The 20,611-nt window shown below is 35.9% G+C and overlaps 1 protein-coding gene across 1 annotated transcript; it reads left to right on the top strand.

The window, feature by feature from the left end:
- Window positions 1-11,566: 11,566 nt before the first annotated feature.
- LOC133522656 (uncharacterized) lies at window positions 11,567-14,739 on the top strand. Its single transcript, XM_061858048.1, has 2 exons — window positions 11,567-11,910; window positions 13,353-14,739. The coding sequence occupies exon 2, from the start codon at window positions 13,365-13,367 to the stop codon at window positions 14,325-14,327; it is 963 nt and encodes a 320-aa protein (XP_061714032.1). The 5' UTR covers window positions 11,567-11,910; window positions 13,353-13,364; the 3' UTR covers window positions 14,328-14,739.
- The last annotated feature ends 5,872 nt before the right edge of the window (window positions 14,740-20,611 follow it).

Genomic DNA, 20,611 nt, shown 5'->3' with positions numbered 1-20,611 from the left:
GTAAGATGATGATTAAGCGCCGTCTCGTGAATAATTTCTTTGTTTTTCCTCATAAATGTTGTTTAAGGTGGTTCGATTTCCATACAAAAAACGATTGCGTTTTATGAAGTCATTACACACTATTACTACATAAATATGTGCGTATCTATCTACTTTCGACTATTAGTTTGCGCTAAATTGATAGAAAAACTATGTTTCATTTAATTACGCAAAAAACGTTATTTTGGTGTGTTACTTTGATAGAAAAGTAAGTGAAGTCAACGCTCGGTAGTCCACGTGACTACTTGTAAAACCCAGCTACAAGAGCTCCTAACCCTACACCGTCTTGAACTAACCGTACAAATCATTGCATAATAATTTACTTTGTTTTGAAATGCTTATCCCTTTCTTTTGGGTGCTAGTACTAGTGTAAGACAAAGACAGTATGATTCTCTCTGTCTTTTTTTTAAATGAGACAGTTTGGGCCAAACTATATCTTACATTATATTATTAAGGCCTAAAAGCCAACGCAAAAATGAAAAAATCCCCCTCATATTTTTCGTTCTCGCATTAGAAAAATAACTAAAAAATCAAACGAACATATCCGTAGTTGATTAAACATCAAATTGGGTAAAAATATTTTCTACAATGTTACTATATAGAGAGGAAAATGGAAACTACGTTTCTAAGGAGAAGCAATCAGGTGACTTCGTCCCTTTTCATCTGAAAAACTGTGACTATTAATTTTCGCCTAGTGTGTTCTCCGACCTGCCACTATCTGTTTTTAAGATAGGGTGTCCATGTGGGTCTGATTTATTGTGCCCAGCCCGCCTCATTCTTCGAGAGTTTTCCTCCTTCATGGTCATAATCAGTGCGTGGATCAGTCACCGAAATGATTTCATTTTATGGACGTCTCGTATGATCGTAAAAAAAGGACGCACTAGAAGTTAATGTTTCGTTTTGTTGTTATGGCTTATTTTATTTATATTTTAACAGTAACGAGAGGTTTTGTTTTGACAAGCGATACTTACGTTATAGTGGTGAGGGCAGATCATATAATTACATGTAAGTGATGGAAAAGAGAGTAGGCCATTGCCCAGCGATATGGCATAATGTTGCCTATGGAAAAACTACTGAGTGTCGTACACAAATGTGCACGTTACTTATCTTTCCATGCGTACTAATGTAAGAAAAATGCAGAGTAAGGTGAGAAAACGAATATACAAACTTAACCCTTCATTATTTAAGCTCCAGGTAGCACAGAAAATAGACAAACTTTGCAAGCGAGCTCCGAGAAATTATAAAGAAGCGATGTTGAAATGTCGGCCCTCCCATTTAATATCCCAACGCTCACTCGGTGCACGCTGCGATCTTCTTCTGTTCGAAAATGCAGTCGTCGCGCTGGTAGAAAACCGGCACTTACTCTCTAACATATGAATTTGTTTATTCAAACATGTAATTTTTATTTAACGATTTCCAAGACCGAAGTGATCCCATAAGTGCTCCGTGAACAAAGTTTTGTACGGAGCACTAAAATATATACAACTTCGAGCTTCGCACATTTCAAGCGTAGTTCATGATATTAGCTGACGAAAGGTGCCTTTCCAAATCAAGTATCAAAGCATTCTCAGTCAGCAACTGAGATGATACCCACGTCCCACGTCACTTCAATCGTTCTTCGATTGATATTTTATTGTAATAAAATTCAGTCTTCGACTCAGCAGTATTGCTATATAAAGAAAGTCGTAAAAGACAGACATTGCGTACTGAAAGTTGTTTTTGTGTGAGATACTATTCGCCGCAAGGTATTTTATAGACAAACGTTTTATCGTGTCAGCTAGTTTGTTTGAATAGGTCTTGGAATCATTGAATTTAGTGCTCGTATATTTTATGAGCTGGTACCTATACAAACTTTATTTGGCTTTGGGATGATGAATGCAAGATTTACTCCCTTCTAGCCCTACTCCATTAAACTTAGAAAACCCGTGTTAAATTTCGTATTTTTCGTACAAACACAAATGTAAAAATGACCGATAAGGAGAAAAGATTATTAGAAGCATCCAGATGAGCAAATATTATTGATTTTGGTATACATGTCATAATCACAAGGTTCAATAGCATAACTGTTACTGAGTTTCTAGGGCTCAAAAGGCATAAAACCTGCGAAAGAAACCAAACGTGGCTTGCAGGTTCTGCCAGTAGTCAAGGAACCAGCAATGCACATTCTATGTTCCTGCGGACTATTAATGTCATAAAGGAGTACCTACTTATGGCGGCACGTATTGCAACCTCATGAAGTTCAGAACTTTAAATAACACACAGGTAATGAACTTTAACCCTTTGAACGTTTTTTATCATAAACACCATCATCACTCAAACGCTAAGGTCCCAAACGCAAGGGAGGTAATGTAAACCTTACTCGAAAGTGTGAAGGTTACTACTTTGACAGCGTCCGCCATAACACCTATAGGTGTTCTTGGCGCTGCGGGTACGACTAGTAACGACGATTTTAGGTGTTCTTAGGGTTCAAAAGGTTAAAGGGCCACCTTGTTAGAGCCCAACAATAAATAAATATTGTAGCTACAGTCAGATGACATTATTACTAACCCTGTGTCGTCGTTGGTAGAAAATAATTCAAAACCGCCTGAAGACCAAAATTACACGCTCTAAAGAATGAGAACAAATAAATCTCCTTCTGGGAAAAGCCGATGTGAGATGTCACGTACACTGTCAGCTACACACGACTGAGACTTTGCTGTCTTTTTAAAGGACAAGGGTCAAGAGGTGATTGGAAGACAGTCTCATAAGGGTCATTAGCTCATAAGGTCTGCCACGTTTATCACATTCATTATATGGAGGCAAAGTAAAAGGACAATTTAATTTAAAGTTGTTCACTACACATTCTCTACTCAGAATCACGAGCTCATTCGATCTTAATATTTAGATGACATATCTCAATATTTCTATACATTTTTCTTTAATTCCATTCCGTTACCATCATCAAAAAGAATTTGAAATAGAGTTGGATTGTCAAAGAACATTTTGTAGCCTCAGTAAATTTACTGCCATCTCTCGACATATGATTAAAACTTTTAGAACGCCATTTGACTTTGATCCTTATTCTTTCACTGATATGTGCTAAATGTAAAATATCAAAAAGTGGCGCCATCGTCCAGAGCATAGGCCAAAGTTATGGCGCCATCGCTCAAAGAGATGCCATAATTTAAAAGTTTTAATCATTTGTCGAAAGATTGACAGTTAATTTACTGCGGCTACAATATTTTTTTTCAATACACCTCTATTCAAATTCTCTTTTGAATGGAATTAAAATCTTGGGGCACATTCGGATTGAAATAGCTCATGATTCTGAGCAGAAATAACATAAGAAATCCAAAATCTCAAAAACAATCTGTACAACATCTAAATTAAAAGGCCCATAAACATCATTAGTTTCAAAATTACAGTTTCAGCTTGGTCAATTGCTTAGTAGCTACTTTAGCTGGGTTTTTAATATATATTTTGTGCAAGTGTGTGTAGCAAGTGGAAATTCTTGGTGTCTGCTTACCACTCCGAAAAATAGGCGTGATTATATGTATGTATGCGTAGAGTCAGAGCAAGATGGCAGTGATTTTGATAGTCCAGCATGTGCAAGTGTTAAGAAATTGTCTTAGTTTCATTGAAGTTTGACGTTTAAATAACACTTGCACTGCCACATCCCAACAACAGCCCAGTTGCCAATATCGCTGCCAACTTATCTTAGTCTGACTTTAAGTATTTTGTTTTACAACAAACAACTTGATTGGAAAAAAGAAACATCTCAAATTTAGGCCAATAAAATGTTCCCAAGAAGTGTCCAACACTTTTCGTTGACATCCCAAAACTTTACTTAATATTCGGCCCGAAAAGACTTGACAGGCTTTTCCTCCTATCAATTTGTTGACAGCTGTCAATGGCCTTTCCTCGCAGTTCTACCTGCGTCAACTGTCAGCTTACTGTCGACCTGAATTGACATGTCCCATTCGGTATTGTGTGGCTGCTACATGATTAATGATTACGGCCCAGTTTAAAAAACTGGCCAAGTGCGAGTCAGATTCGCGCGCCGAGGGTAACGTACAGACCTGTAGGTATATAAGTAAAAATTCACCCATCACGACACTCTGGTCATATCAATTATTAAAAATATTTTTATTATATGATGTAACAATAAATTGACGGTTTTCACAATTTTTCCTTTATCTGTGCTATAAGACGTTGCTTCGTACCAAGTTTCAAGATTCTGATATCAGGGGAGGATTCCCTTGCGAGTGTCGAAAATTTGCGGCATAAACCGCTTAAAAGCTTGATTTTCGGGGAAGGGAGTGTACTCGTAGACCTGAGTATTTGATATAAATTCCAGCTTGATACCTCCACGCGTTCCTGAGAAAAAGGGTCTTGACAGACACACAGACGGACGGACGGACAACAAAGTGATCCTATAAGGGTTCCGTTTTTTCCTTTCGAGGTACGAAACCCTAAAAAGAATGTGTCGTATGAGGAAATCAAAGGACTGGACCATGAAAGAAAAAATTGGCAATTACTCCATGAACAACAGCAGAGCTCTTAAATTATGATAATGATTGGCTAGTTGTTACAATCACAATTGAAAATACTGATCAGCGCCATTGAGCAGTGAAAAATTTAAACTAAAAAATCCATATAGCGAAAGTTTTAAGACCGCCAGAGGGTGTTGTAGTACTAATTATAATCGTGTCATTTACGATGACGCGACGCGTGTCAAATTTGCCCGTCATCGTGGATCGTCATCTGACAATAAAACGCATATTCACTTGTTTTAGCAACCGTATAAACGTTTTTCAAGACGTGATCGTGAATTTTAATATTTCAGCACTCTTACACCATGCACCATGTTTGAGGTGTAAACAATAACTTTGGCAAATGGTAAATATTATACTAGTAGTTTTGTGAGCTGTATACCCCGTGAGAAGATGTATAGCTCCACCATTTAAAAAAAATCAAACAACTGAAGCGACAAAAAATATATTTAATCATCGAATTTGTTCACAAAATTTCAAAATAATTGGTTGAGGATTGCGACCTGTAAAAGAGAACATCGGGACATACGGAAGCATTATTGCCCTAGCTGAAATGGAAATCTTCGCTAACGTTTCGGCCAACAAAACGTTTAGTTACCTATGTACAGTCTACCAATTTGAATCCTAGGCCACTATAGAACCTTGTCGCTTTAACTACTCTATACATGACATGCATCACTCAATAAGCACTGTCGTAGAAGTCATTATGACATGGTTCTATAGTGGCCTAGGAATCAAATTGGTTGACCGTACTTAACTACAAAGACCATTAACTGACGGCCCTGTTCGAAGCATAAGTTCTGGTTTAGATAAGTTCTCATCTAGATATCGTTTGTATGTCGTATAATTGACAGAAGCAGCTCGATTTGGGCAACCAATGTCACTTTGACGTTAGAAATATCGTATATAGATCTTATTGGGATCACAGCGGAATCGAAATAAACGTCAATTTTGACATGTCGTTTAGTTATCGATCTTGCAAAAACCTTTCCAAGATCTTAACCGTGTCTTAATCATTCTTCGAATCGGGCCGTTAGTATCAATCTCTGAGAATATGTCTGCGGTTGCGTCTAAGGCAGTGTCTTACCTGAGCGAATAACTCGCGAACACGAAGCGGCGCGGCGCGGCGCGGGTGAATTCAATCCTTTGATACCTATGGAAGTGTCCTACGTGGGCGATCTCCGAATGCCGTTGGGCCGCCGCGCCGCGCCGCGCCGCATCGCATTCGCGAGTCATCGGCGTCATCGCCCACGTAAGCCGCGCTATTATTCCCAGGACTCTTTTCATAGACTTCTGTATGTGTCGCAGGAATTAGACCGCAGATATATTTTTTGGGGATGACGCTATAAGCAAACACCCTTCTCATAATAGTATTTTATGCAACAGTTGTATAAGAAGGGTCAAAAAAGGCGAGTGGCGTGAGTTACAATGTGAGCCGGAGCCGAAGGCGTAGGCGAACATTGTAAAGGAATACGCCACGAGAATTTTTTGACCTACTTATACAACGTTGCATACAATATTTTTCCTACGAGTCAACAAAAATAAATCTTAATTTAGGTAAACAAATTACAGCAAAAGTATATAGCCAAGACGCGCGAGCATACCTTGTTACGCGCCCGGCCCGCCCCGGGCCGCGGCCGGCCGGTCGGCGACACCTCCTCGTAACTCATGAGGCCCTGGTACTTGCTACTTGCTAAATAAATTTTTTGGACAGTTTTTTCTCAATTTTGGCCACCGTAGCCTACGGAGACTAACAAGCAACGCTAAGCGGTCTTCGTAGTCTATGAGTGTTGCTATATTACGGGTGTCACATGCGTGTTTCTGACTTATGAAGTAATTATTTTTACTATGCAACCAAATGAATATTTTGTAAGTTGGCAGCATTGCACTTAGTTTAAAACTGTATTTGTTTTGGTTTTGTTAGGTTGGTAGCCATTAATCGCAGTAACGTTATAGCTTATAAAAGCACAAGAGCTTTTATGAGGAATAGACAATATAGACTTTTCTTGAAATCTTTTATGTATGTTCTTATATTCGTGTCAATGAATGCATAAATGACAGATAACAGTAGAGGAGTAGGAAAAGTATATTAAAATATTCCCCCAGCCTGCTTTATTACTACGATACGCGCAATAAATAATGTACGAATTTCCCTCGGCACGTAAAAAACTTATTTTCATCACTCTTTTACCCTTAAGGTGAAATTGATGACCCCAAGGTCAAAGGATATATCGGTTACATTTGTCTTTCAGCCAGAGTCAATATCTAGTCGTTGACCTTTTGACAGGTATTTTTAGATGAAACGGGAATAAGCTTTTTAGGTATTTTAGATTACTTTATGTGGGTGCTAAATCATGAGGAATATAATTGCCTTTTTTTCTTAGAGATGTTGTAAATTTTAATGTCATAAGTAATTCGATTTCGATAGTATTATTACGCAATAATAACATTTTCACAAATAAGAACTTTCTTGTACCAAAACAGTTAACTTTAAAGCTAGCCGTTATTTGGCGTTTTTAAAAGCATCATAGCAAGGTTTATGATATATTATGTGTGAAAAAAAATTAAGATCCCAAAATACCACCAGAAAACAACTAAAGGAGAAGCAATGTGGTATAATAATAAATGATTTTCCTAATTACCCCAATTGGGGCGAGGGTAATTACGAGGACATGATTTACGTTGGTAATATAATATGTCCCTCTAGAGGACATCTTACTTCGAGTATGTGCTGGCAAGAAGCCACAAAATAAGCGATTGCTGATTTTATACCAGATGAGTTTGTTTCCTTGTTGTATAATAGATGGCAGCACAATTTATCTCGCTGTGTATTCTAAATCGCCCTTTAAAGTTAATAAATGGTGCCTAACTTTTCAAAGATTGCATACTTATACTTACTCGAGAATTTGGGACGGGTATTTCTGTGGCCGGGTGGCTTAGAGGACCAGGGGGCCTACCGCGAAAACCGAAATGCGCAAAGTGCGGGGATCTTTCTCTTTTACTCTCACTTAGACGTAATTAGAGTGACAGAGAAAAAATGCCCGCAGTTGACGAACTTGGATTTTCGCGGTTACAGCCCAGGACATAATTAGCCGCGTAAGCTGAAGAAGTCGATTCGATTCTATTTTGTTGGAACAACATAAAATGCGGACCCGGAGCGCATTCAATATTCAGGGAGTTAAAAAGCGTTGATGTTATGTTATGGAGGCCAGAGGACCGGTTTCTTTCTTGTCCGGAAAATTGTTATCGCTAAACAGCATGGCAATCTCAGCAACTAAGAAAATGACATTTTGACATCAAATGTATATTCGAACTGGCATCTAGTCTAGTTCTACTGGCGTTTATTTGTTTATTAATTTAAACTTTATTGCACAAAAGAAAATGTATCGTACAAAAGGCGGAGTTAATGCCAAAATGCATTCTCTACCAGTCAACCTTAAGGAAAAGCAGAAAGATTGTGGGCGGTACTACTAGCTACTACTAGATACTATTAACAAAAATAACACAAAATGACAAGATATGAGGTATATGTGCTTGAACCTTAATCACATTTAATATTTTCAGTCTCACAGCAACTTGCTCATTTCGTGGCCCCTATGTATTATCTGTAGCTAATAGCAATTATTGTGTGTGTGTGTGTCTCGGGTCAAGTAATACGTAAACAAGCTTTGATGTAACCCTCACGAGGTTAAGCTGGGGTGGAATAAGTGAAGTTTTGCACGCTGGTGAAGATCAAAATAGGTTGATTTACAAAACGGCGTGTCGATTTTACGTCAATATTTTGACAGTTCAATACATATCTCGCGCCAGAACTTATGAAAGTTATGAATAAATTAATAAATCACAATTTTTCAAGTGATTTTAGTTATAAGCTTGCTTTGATATAAATCGTGTCATTCACGACGACGCGTGTCTTGACACGTATTGTCATATTATTACAGGTTAGATTTGACAAATTTGCGCGTCATCGTGGATGACACGAACTATAGTCTTGACGATTTCCAGACTATTTGGTGGTTATCTTGGTGGGACCCAATTTGAAACTACTTATAAATAGGTAATGAAATAGTTATTTGTGCAACAAGAGAGGAAAGTTAGTTTTTCTTGTGAGTGTTGATTTTGAGTCCCGAGTAAGCGAAAGACTCTAAAATACGAGATGTAAAATAACTTTGCTCTTGTATGATACATACAACTTTTCACCTCAGTAGTGAAAACATATTAAAGGTAAAAAAAATTCAACATCAAGTAAAGTTTTTATTCCTGTGTTCATGGCCTTCACTATATTAAAAAGTAGCTTTTTAATATAGTGAAGGCTTTATCTCACTCCCTGGAGTGAGGAAAGTCGTACTTTCGTCACTCCCTGGAGTTAGGAAAGTAGGTTTGTTCGAGCTGCTGAGGTGAAAATAAAATATAGGTATATTGTATTGTATTTATTTGTAAAAAATGAGTATACATAAAGGACCAAGCTCAAAGCTGCTGGAGTACCTCCAGAAATCATAGGGTTTTTAGTTTTTGGTACGAAAATCAACTATGTAAGATGGGCAGACACATACTCGAATGACTATAAGGCCGAATATGGAATAACACAGGGTGGATTAACGTCACCGTTGCTGTTCAATATGTATGTGAACCAGCTGATCGTTGATCTCAGTGGCAACAAGGTCGAATATTTCTATAGGCGGTAAAATGGTAAACAACATCAGTTACGCCGATGACATGGTGGCGCTCAACGGTCGTGGCAATTCATAAACTGCTCATTGTATGCGAGGCGTATGCAGAGTCCCATGGGCTCTGCTATAACGCCAAAAAGAGTGGGCTACTTATCCACTCACATGATTCCGATTTTAACGAAAGGTGCCCTGAATTGCTCTGCCATTTCGCAGATACGACGGCACAGTGTCGTGATATCTTCAAAAATCGATAACTTTGCTTCTGCTTAAGCATTTGGAATAATTCTTTCGGTTTTATTATGGTAAAGAAACAAAAAAAATTATTTTCTTACTTTAGCTATTTGCTGTTATAATAAAAATAATTATTAAAAATTCACGAAGTTTACCCAAAGGAATAATTTCCGAGTTATAGTAGAAAACTATTTTTAATAAAAAATCTAAATCGATAACATATCTTTTTTTTGTATTCAATTTAAAGAAGGCTTAATAAGCTTTTAATTGATACTAAAAACCTTGATAGCTCACCTATAAAATTGCAGAGTAAAACTGATTCAAATTCTGATAAGGAACTTTCGAATTGCTCCACCTGGCGTGTAACTATGTGCTATGTTCGTGATTTTTTTGTGGCTAATTTAGACACTGAGGTACAAAAATATAGCAAAAAACCGTTTAAGACACTAATTACCTTGAAATAAAATACATAATTTATGTAACTATCACAATGATAGTGGCTTTATAACTTAAAATAACAAAAGAGTATTTACATACCTACTAAACTTTGGTGTTTTTAAAACGGCCGATCACCAACAACCGAACTAACTTATAACTACACTAACACGTATAATATATACACCATAACATACACTTTACAACAAATTAAGCACAATAAGCAAATAGTAACTATTAACACATGAAATTATACTGATTACAAACGTAAATAAACAAACAAACTGACCTGCGCCATGTCAAAAACAAAGATGGCTACCTATTTAGGTCGGAGACACAACAGTCGCGCGGTGCAGATGTTCAACAGAAATAGGAACTTTTAACACATTCACTGCCAGACGAAAAACGGCAAGCTACCCCGGGATCCGGGCAATATAGCAAAGAAATATTAGTAAATAGAAATTATAAGTAAGTAGTAACAAACACCCCAAAACGCGTATGCAACGTCTAGTGTACCACATGCCTTACGATGTATAGAAATACTTTAAGCAACCAGAGTTGCTGTGTTTGTACTTACAATTTTCCGTCACATGGTTTGTTCGCTAATCCTGGATAATACACAGTGATTTAATGCATTTTATTGTTTATTAATGTAATTTAATAATCGAACTATTTAATGACTATAGGTTGCTCAAGATATATTTGGTAATCATAGAAATCTAGGGCATTAAAATAGGAAACACGCCAAAAATCTACAGAGTTATTGGTTTGAAGTGAGATTTTATGGTCATCAATATTAAGTTGGTCTAAAATATAGTTTTAATCTAATAGACCAATAAACGCGGAGTAATATAATATATAATACTAACAGAAATATGTAAATTTGAATACTTACGGCATTTTAAAACACGCAGCAACTTTTAACACACGCACTTTTCCGAACAACTTGCAAAGTGACATAGATAAAAAATACTGTGGTTATGTCTATGTGGTTGAAACATTTTTTAAATATTGTCACGTTGGTATTCTGTGTTTTAATAATTGTTTACACCATATCTGTGCAGCCCTTCACAGATAAGAAATAAAAAACCGCATACACTCCGTTCGCAACTCGAGTTGCGACGATCATTTTAGAGGTGCGAAATGTTGAAACCTTAGTTGCTGGAATCATGTGAGTGGTTATATTCCGGGCGAGCCGCAGGAGTCCATCGGAGATGCCGCCGGTGACTCTTTATGGAACCTCTTTGAGTAGGGCCACTCAACTTAAAGCATCTTGACCATATTGTAACAGAAGAACATTTTGCTTGAGAACGTCTCAAATGTTGTGTGACAAGTCACAGCACAACTCTTATTTCAGCGTTTGTTTTGCAGCATGACCAAATTTCTATTACAACTTTTTTACAACTTTCATGCGATTTTAGTTACATTGCGGACTATTGAGGTTACATCCAATACGCCGACCGATCAAATACCGCAATGTAATAAAACCCTTCCTCGTTCTCGTTTTCGCACCGTCTAAATGAGCCCTTATTCTGAAGGAGCTCGTACGTAGGTACGGGCAAGTCTGATAATATCGATCGACAACGTATCAAAAATATGTATACACTTAACTTAATATAGGGGCAATAAGGTCGTGTATACATATTTTCGGCACTTTTTTCGTATCGATATTTTCAGACGTGACTGTACAGTCATGGACTTTGTTGAGCCATTTAGGGTTCAAGATAATTTGGTTTTCAATACTAACGGTATGAAATGTCCAATATAAAGTACACTAAATAGAAGTCCGTGACTGTACCTATCTCAAAAGATAAATAACAATAGTCATCTGTAAATAATAAACCTAATACCATCATACAGTTGCATCATTCCAAAACTTTCGTAATAAAATAAACATTGACAACATCTATTGTGTTCAATTTAGTTACTGATATACTGTGGCCGAATAATGTTACTTTCATCGCGTATCTGTGGTCACTGCTCAAAAATGGATTTTTAAAATAGTAAGTTTGTGAGTTTGTATTGTACACATGAGATTTCATTGGGATATCCACTGTTTAAAATATGTCGTATGAGTAATAAATGTTCCTTACTGGATTATTAAATATAAATAAATTGTGAAATTGTGGTTATCTAAATTATATTTGGAGGCTTAAATAGTGAGTTCTTGCAAACAATAAAGTGACGTAAATTTTATATTTGTTTGAAAATAATATCTTTGTTGTCACATTATACATACTGATGACAAAACAAAAGAGACACTTGTAATATTTCTGCGGGGCGGCTTACCACTGCTTCGGTTGTGAGTATAACTGGTTTAATAAGAAAAAGTAGGTAGTATTTATATTTAAATTAATGTAGTAATTAGCATAACAAGCTGTAATTATAAAACCATAAAACTCGACTGCTTAAAAATAATGAACTTTAAAATGTTTGGTAGGTATGATACATACACGGTGTAATACGAGGAACCCGAAAGATTATAACCATTTATTTCTGAGGCCAAAAAAGGAAAAAATGTTATATAATATTTCGTAAAAAAAAAAATATTTAGATTTTTTTATGTATTTGTACCTAAAAAATCTAATGTACCTACTTACTATTACTAAACTGTCGCTTAAAATGATTTTTAAAGTTTTTTTTCGTAAAACCTTGTATTTGCAAAGTGTTATTTGACTCTGTTTTACATCTATCAATCAGGTTATTTAGACGTCGCCCCATAAGGTCACCATCATCGTCATCAAAGAAGCGTTTTACTAAACAACAATACGAAGTTTTTTTTTTAAATTGGTTTTAACTCTGAAACTAGGTGAATTCCAGAAAAAAATATATGACATTTTAGTCTTTAAATATGACCAGGAATACACTGTTAAAAGATTTCGGGTTCCGCATGTCACACCGTGTATATTTTCACTAGCATTCATTTGATACCCATATTGCTACGGTAAGAGAAAAGAAATATCCCCCGCTTTTCAAAAATAAAACCGGACAAGTGCGAGTCGGACTCGCCCACCGAGGGTTCCGTACTTTTTAGTATTTGTTGTTATAGCGGCAACAGAAATACATAATCTGTGAAAATTTCAACTGTCTAGCTAGCACGGTTCATGAGATACAGCCTGGTGACAGACGGACGGACAGCGGAGTCTTAGTAATAGGGTCCCGTTTTACCCTTTGGGTACGGAACCCTAATTACATATATATATTTTCACTATCATGTCATTATCACAATTTTGACGAATTCAACAACCCCTAATATGACAAAAAACGTCCGGTCGTTTGGGCTGTAGGGCGTGCTAAGGGAAATGGGCATACATACACACACACGCTTGAAAAACTTTATCCTTCTTACGCAGTCGGGTAGAAAACTCTAATGATACAACAGCCAAACATTTCAATTGGCTGTTGAGGTAGCATTTTTTATAAAGATTTTTACTTTTATTTTCAGAAAGTATTCAAGATGATCTTAATTAACTTCATCATTAGCTCTCTGATCGACTTTGTTATTGGCAGCTGTGACGCGTGCGTAGATGGCCACTGCCAGACCATGACAGTCTTACTGCAGAATGTTGACATCACTGACCAATTAGCTATGGATTGGACGAACAACATTCTATACGTCCAGCTAAATTCCGTTATAAACACTGCCTTCTATATCAACGATTATGCCATCGCAAAAATGCACTTGGTTCAAATCGCTGAGACATCTGGTATGGTCGTCAGACACGACACCCAGGAATTATATACAGCAGATAGCAACAAGAACATTTATAAAATTAAAAAAGGAACTAACAATGTAGTAATCGAATATGCAGGCTTACTAGATGGAGTTGTTAATTTTATGTTCTATCGCAACAGACTGTATTTGACTAAAAAAGGTGAAAAAAACATATTTTATTTCGATAATACAAGTCTGATAGCTGCCAGAGATTTGTCGAATTTCACAATAACTGACTTTGTCAAGACTGACAGAGGCGTATTTTTTGTTTCTGATGATCAAGTTTACGAATATAAACGACCATTTAACAAACCTCCCAAAGTATTAACTGCCAAAAAAATGATTCTATCTACAGACCAATTTGAAAATGTTTATTTGGGATCAGCCTCGCAAAAAGTTATTTACAAAAATAATAACGTGACCCACAAAATATATGTGTACGCTGCATATAAAAAAGGAAATGTAGATAAGTTCGTATTGGATAGAGATAATAATGTTATCGCCTACGATGCCACAGAAAAGAGTCTTTCTATTTGGAAAGAGGAAGGAAGTACCTGTACAATAGTGCTGCCACACTGTAATGTTCAAATAAATGTTCACAAGCCACCAGATGAAAATGACGAAGAAGAAGTTGATGAACATAATGATAATATTGTTTATGATTTCTTTTGGAAACATTCGGAAAAAGTATTTGAAAATAACTAGATTATTTAATATGAAAATCAAGATATACAACAACCTAATAAAGTCATTCTATCTTTAATATTTTTTCCTTCTCCATTGAAAGTTACAAAGAGAAACATAAACGAACTTATAATTGAATATGAAACGAAGATTTTTGAAGATTAGAATAACATTGAAATTGTTGTGAGCACTTCACGTTTGCTGATTTTAAACGTAATATCAGTATACACTACACAAAGCCCATGGCTAAATTTCTATTTTCCACTACCTAACCATTGACTGGAAGAGATTGCTCCTTAGCAATGAGATTGCCTGTTATTTTCTTGTGTACATTATGTTTAGTATATACTCTTGATTTTTATTTGTTCACCCTCGATTTGTATTTTTTCTCTTTTCTGTTAGTTCAACAATAAATTGGAATTCTCATTCGGAACAGTATTTTTTTTTTTTCACGTTTTCTTGCACTATCAATATTCTACATTTTTTTCTGCTAACAAACTGTGTACTGTGTTCAGGTCGCGGCTCGAGCCGTCCTAATTAATTACGATTGCTGCTAAACGAACCGAAACATTGTGCCCAGAGGAAATGACCTTTTTTCGGCCTTTGGTGTAGACAAGGGTATTGTTAGGAAGTTTACAGCCTAATGTTTGCTCTGTACGAGACACGGCTTGTCTGATCTGGGGAAACGAGTGTTTTGTACAACTTTCTTAACTGTTGCTTGAGGTGCGAGTATTGTGATCAACCAGTTGGTTTTTGATTAAGGTAACATTTTAAGTCATTCTGTGCAAACAAATGTAGACTAGTGATATTATTATTTATTTACAATCCAGCTGTAAAACTAATACAAAAAACGGATGATCCGTTTGAGGGAAAATCTGTGTATTATTTATAAGGAAAAACCGGCCAAGTGCGAGTCAGATTGCGTGGAGGTGTCAAGCTGGAATTTATACCAAATACTCAGTCTAGAAAAAAAAAATGTATACCACATATCAAGCACAGGCTGAGACTGGTATTACCCATTGCCTATAACAATGTGGAATTAAATTATGTACAGTCAGGTCTAAAAATATCGACACGGACGAAGTGCCAAAAAGATATAAACACTACCTTAATACATGGGCCATAAGGTCGTGTATACATATTTTTGGCACTTTGACCGTATCGATCTTTTTAGACGTGACTGTACCTGTATTATGTTTAAGGGCTTGTTTTTTTTTCTCTTCATACTATGAATTATTATTAATTAATGTTTAAGGAATGTAAGATTTCTAGTTTTTGGCAATATTTTTTTTTATAATTTACCGACATACTCTGTAGCTACTTATTTATTCCATACAATTTTTTATCTTATGTCAGTGCAACTAAAACGACACTATTTCGAAATAGAAATAAGCTTCCTGACACCGGCGGCGAGCTTGATTTCATTAAAGCTCTAAATTGTTTTAGCTTTGAAACCGTGACTAATATTATTTCAAGTTTCCTCCCGGGTATTTTGTTACAAATGCATTTAAAAGCTATTTTATTACAGCTTTTATTAAGTGTGATGAGTACAAACTAATCTATTTTGTTACAAACCTTGATAAAACTTACAATGTTTGTATGTAAGTATGTTCGGGTCAAATCTTGCAAGCTAAATAGGAAAACTGAAGCTTCACATACATAATAATATAAATGTAAGTAATTTATAGCATAAATTGCATAAAATATGATTCATGAATGAGAGAGAGAATAAGAGATATATTCGTTTAGTTTTATAATGTGTATCCTTACGATACTTCTTGAAATCATTGTGGTTAAGTCAGTCAACCAGCTAGCCAACTAGCTAACCAGCCATCTACCCACCGAGCCAGACAGCCACCCAGCCAGCCAACCGCCCAGCTAACTAGCCAGTCAGCCAGCCAATCAAGCAGAAAACCAGCCAGCCAACCAGATAGCCACCCAGCCAAACAAAATGACACAATACCTACAGTGTGACTTATTAACTATTTGTTCACATTTTTAAACTAACAACAGACATGTTTTTTTTTTCAAATTTAACATAGGATTACATTTTAGAAATAATTATCAAAATTAAAAAATACATCTAGGTATAGAAAAAACATAAAACAAGTGAATATTTTACACATTCTAAAACAGAATAGCAAATAAAAAATATTCCAAAATGGACAGGTATAAAAAGTGCAGTTCCTCTATTTGCGAATTCACACTCTTTTTGGGGATCCGTATATAATACAAAAACACGACAACGAACGGAGAAACTTCTCCGTCTATGAAAGCTGTTGGTCAATAAGTTTTTGGCAAACATTTCGTACTTTACTTTTCTAAGGCAACTAATACTCATCGCGTCATTTGTATACGTCACAACCCCATATACAATTAGGTTGTTTTATTTATCACAAAGTTCCTATGGCCACCTCCACCATCATCAGATCAGCATTGCATTTTCGCCCAACTTACATATGTTTGAAAATTTTCAGCTTCATCGGAAACCGGAAAGTGGGTCAGGTTTAACTTGCAAGATTTGATTACAGAACGGGACAGGTGAAACCAAATAAAAGCTTGTAAAAAAGAATGACAGATGGCAACGTTGTTTTGTATGTTCATTTTATTGCAAATCGATAAGAAAAGTAGACTTTTTAGTAAATCGCGCACCGAACAATTTATTTATCTATTAAAACCATAATATTTGCCATCTAATACTTACCCATAAAACAAGCATTATTGAGCGTTATTTATTTAAATTGATTTACTAAGTAATATATAAGCTCAATAATATATATATTTTTAAAGATTTGAAGAAAGTTGGAGACTGAATGATTGTGAAGTTGCAAATTTGAGGTAAATTTCATCTTATGTTGATATAATTAGCTGAAACATCTCGCTCGTACATTATTTCTTTTTTTATTTGTGTTTTATATTTTAAATTATTATATTTTTAATTTAAAAATAAATAATATATAAAACAATAAAAAAAATCTAAAAAACAATTTAATTGAAAATGATAAATTATTTATTTTCAATTTTCGATCCAACAACTAATTTATTTAATTTATTTTGGTGTTAGTGCTCAATGCGATTAACATCCTAAACTGTACTTAAACTGAAATAGATGGCATATACTAAAGATAAAGTGACTGGGCCCTCTAGTGGCGGACCCGCGATTAAAAAAACACAATTCAATATTCAATAAAATAATGATTTGTTCCCAAACTTGTTCAAATACCGCTTCTAAACCTTTATCATTAAACCAACCTAGGAAACTTTCTCACATTGTCCTGTCCATTTGACAGGTGGGTTACCCATTTTACGTATATCCATGCGTGTCCCAGCCTTTTACAGGAAGTCCACGCATGTAGGGGTGGACGAGAAGATATTGGGGTCGTAGATAAGGTGAGATAAATTAGACTCATAGAGCAATACATGCACGTATAATTAAGAGGGAAGAATAGCTCTGCTTTGCGATCCTAACCGTACGGACGTACATTTTTGATGAAATTTCCATTTCGGGAGAAAACGGTTTCCACTAACGAATCTTAACAAATCACTTTTTTGTTGTCATTCGCTTCAGCATAATATATTCTAGGTTTGTAGGTTTAGCTTTAAAAAAATACATATTTTTTTTAAACAAACAAACGGCTTAATTCGTCCGAGTTTTAACCACATTTTATACGTTTGTTTTATAAAAACTATGTGTTTTTTAAGCGAAACTTATAAACCTAGAATATATCATGCTGAAGCGATCGACATCAAAGTCAAAGTAATTTGCTAACATTAAGTTAGTGGAAACCGTTTTCTGGAAAAATGGAAATTTCGTCAAAAATGTACTTACGTTCGGTTAGAATCGCATAGCTATTCTTCCCCCTTAAGTACTTTGGTGATACATAGATGTTAGAATATCACTGAGTTTAAATGGACGGGCACGGCCGTCCGTCGCAGATGCCCGAACAAAGACGAGGCGATAACACAGTTTGTCCCATGTAAGATTTTCGATTACAACATTTAATAAAAAAAACTAAAAGAAGATGAATGCAGTCTTAATTTTTTGAATTTCAATTAGTTCAGTTAACGGTGCATCAGAAATAGGGCGTATATTGAAATTAATGTAAAACTTACGTTGTGTTATGTCTGGACCAGAAATTTTACTAATTACAGCTGACAGATCGAATCTATAACAGTTTCAGAACAAGAGATTATAATCAGAACTGGTTTCTTGCGGTAATAAGTAAAAAGTCGTTTGTTAGGTACGCCAAAATAGCAGTGTTGGCCGAATGTTATTTGCAATTGAACACTAACCATTACGAATTGAACCGTAAACCGTAACGGACGGTTACAGTTTATGGTTCAATTTGTAATGGTCAAATGGTCAATTGCATTAACTTTTCGGCCAACACTGCTCAATAGCATATGCACACTGCTCTCCTGGCGAGCGATTCAATATCCATAATCTACGTGACACCCTGTGCCTAAATTATATTTGTTAATTATTTGATACGTTTCAGAACCCCGTACCAAGAGCGAAACCCGCTTGGCGAAATTCCATATTTCGCTGCGATCCATCAATGTCCCGTTGTTTGCTTGCATGCCAGAACTACACATACAACGCGTATATATACGGCGGTGGAATACTAGTTTTTCATTTATGAAATGTTCGTTGCGCGTCCATTTTTGAGAGACTGAAAATATTTTAGGTGAAAAATTTTCAGCGTAAATATGAGCTAAAATAAATAGATCTGCCCTTTTTGTTAATAGCTACACACCATTTGATAAAATAAAAGGGAGTTAATTGATTTTTTTAAATGTTTTGCCTATATAGCGCCATATCATGGATTGCTGGAATTCCGTCAGCTTAAAAGTGATAGTAATACGTTTGTTAACATACGAATAAGGAGGTATTTGGCCAATTGGCCTGTCCCTATCTACTTATTACTATTAGTAGTCTAGTGACTACTAATAGTAATAAGTACCATACTAATAGTTTTGCTACCATATCTTAGTAGATATGGTAGCAAAACCAAATGATAATAGACTGATTTTTGACTAATATCATTATAATGACGAAGGTCCTTGAGAGAATGGACGAAGATCGGAACGTAAAAAGAGCGTACCTGGGTCGCCAAGCAGGAGGACGTCCTATCGGACGCCCTAGGTATCGCTGGAGCGACATGGTGGAGGCGGATCTGCTCGAGCTTCGAGTCGACAATTGGCGAGAGGTCGCACAGGACCGAGAAAAGTGGCGCTGTCTTGTGTCGGAGGCCAAGTCTCATTTTGGGTCGCTGAGCCAACGGAGTAAGTAAGTATCATTATAATAAGATATTTACAGATAATTACCCTGCCCGGACGTAGGTAAATAGGAAAAGAATTACTTCTTCTCCTATTTTTATTTATATCTCATATGATTTCACGGGCCAAGCAACCTTTTCACTTAAAATCAGTAAATAACGAAATCAAGTATAAATGTAAAGCAAGTAAATTTACTAAAAATATCAGCTATTATAAATGATTTCCAATTAGCCATTTCCCGGTTCGTGTTTCGTCGGTTCCAAAACTTCCGGTCCGTAAAATTACTGGAGTATACCGGGTGGGGCCTGTAACACGAGCAAAAAAATTAAACGGAACTGTATACTTCTCAAACTGACTAACGTTTGTTCAGCGACTTTTAAAAATAACTTGTGTTTTGATTTTTAGTTTACTTTAAAGTTTATTATAAGACGTAATATATTGCGAATTTTATTATGTTTAAGGCGTGACAAGAAACGTCAATTACAATAAGGATGCCGTATATTGAAGATATTATATGAAAATAAGAAAGTCTAAAGATACACAATTTTTAAAAGTTTTTTTGACAAAAATGTCACCGTTTGAGGAGTACAATCTATAAATTGTATATACAGATGACAATCACAATGAAAAAATCAACGATAATCATTTCTGGCCAACGTGCGACTCAAAACGACATCTTTGAATTGCCGGTCCAACGCGTTACCATTACCAATTGCCCCAGCTGACCATCTGTCATTCACCGCGAGTTGGCCAGAGTTGATCATCGTTATTTTTTTCATTATGATTGACTACTGCATATAGAATTTATAGATTGTAATGTAGTACGTTCCACAATGAAAAAGGAAAAAAATATTAACATTTAAGTAGGTATAATCTAAGTTTTAATTATTTGCTCGTGACGGGCCTCACCCGGTAGATGCTGACTGAACATCACTTTTTTTATTGAATGACCGTGGTAGCTAAACAAAACAAAAACAAATTATCCACAACAAAGTATCAGAAAAGTTCTGAAAAAAGCGCCGTAA

The sequence above is a fragment of the Cydia pomonella genome, chromosome 11 (genome assembly GCF_033807575.1).
Source record: "Cydia pomonella isolate Wapato2018A chromosome 11, ilCydPomo1, whole genome shotgun sequence".
Taxonomy (NCBI): domain Eukaryota; kingdom Metazoa; phylum Arthropoda; class Insecta; order Lepidoptera; family Tortricidae; genus Cydia; species Cydia pomonella.
Note: the sequence above shows the minus strand (reverse complement) of the source record. Positions and strands in the feature narration are given on the sequence as shown.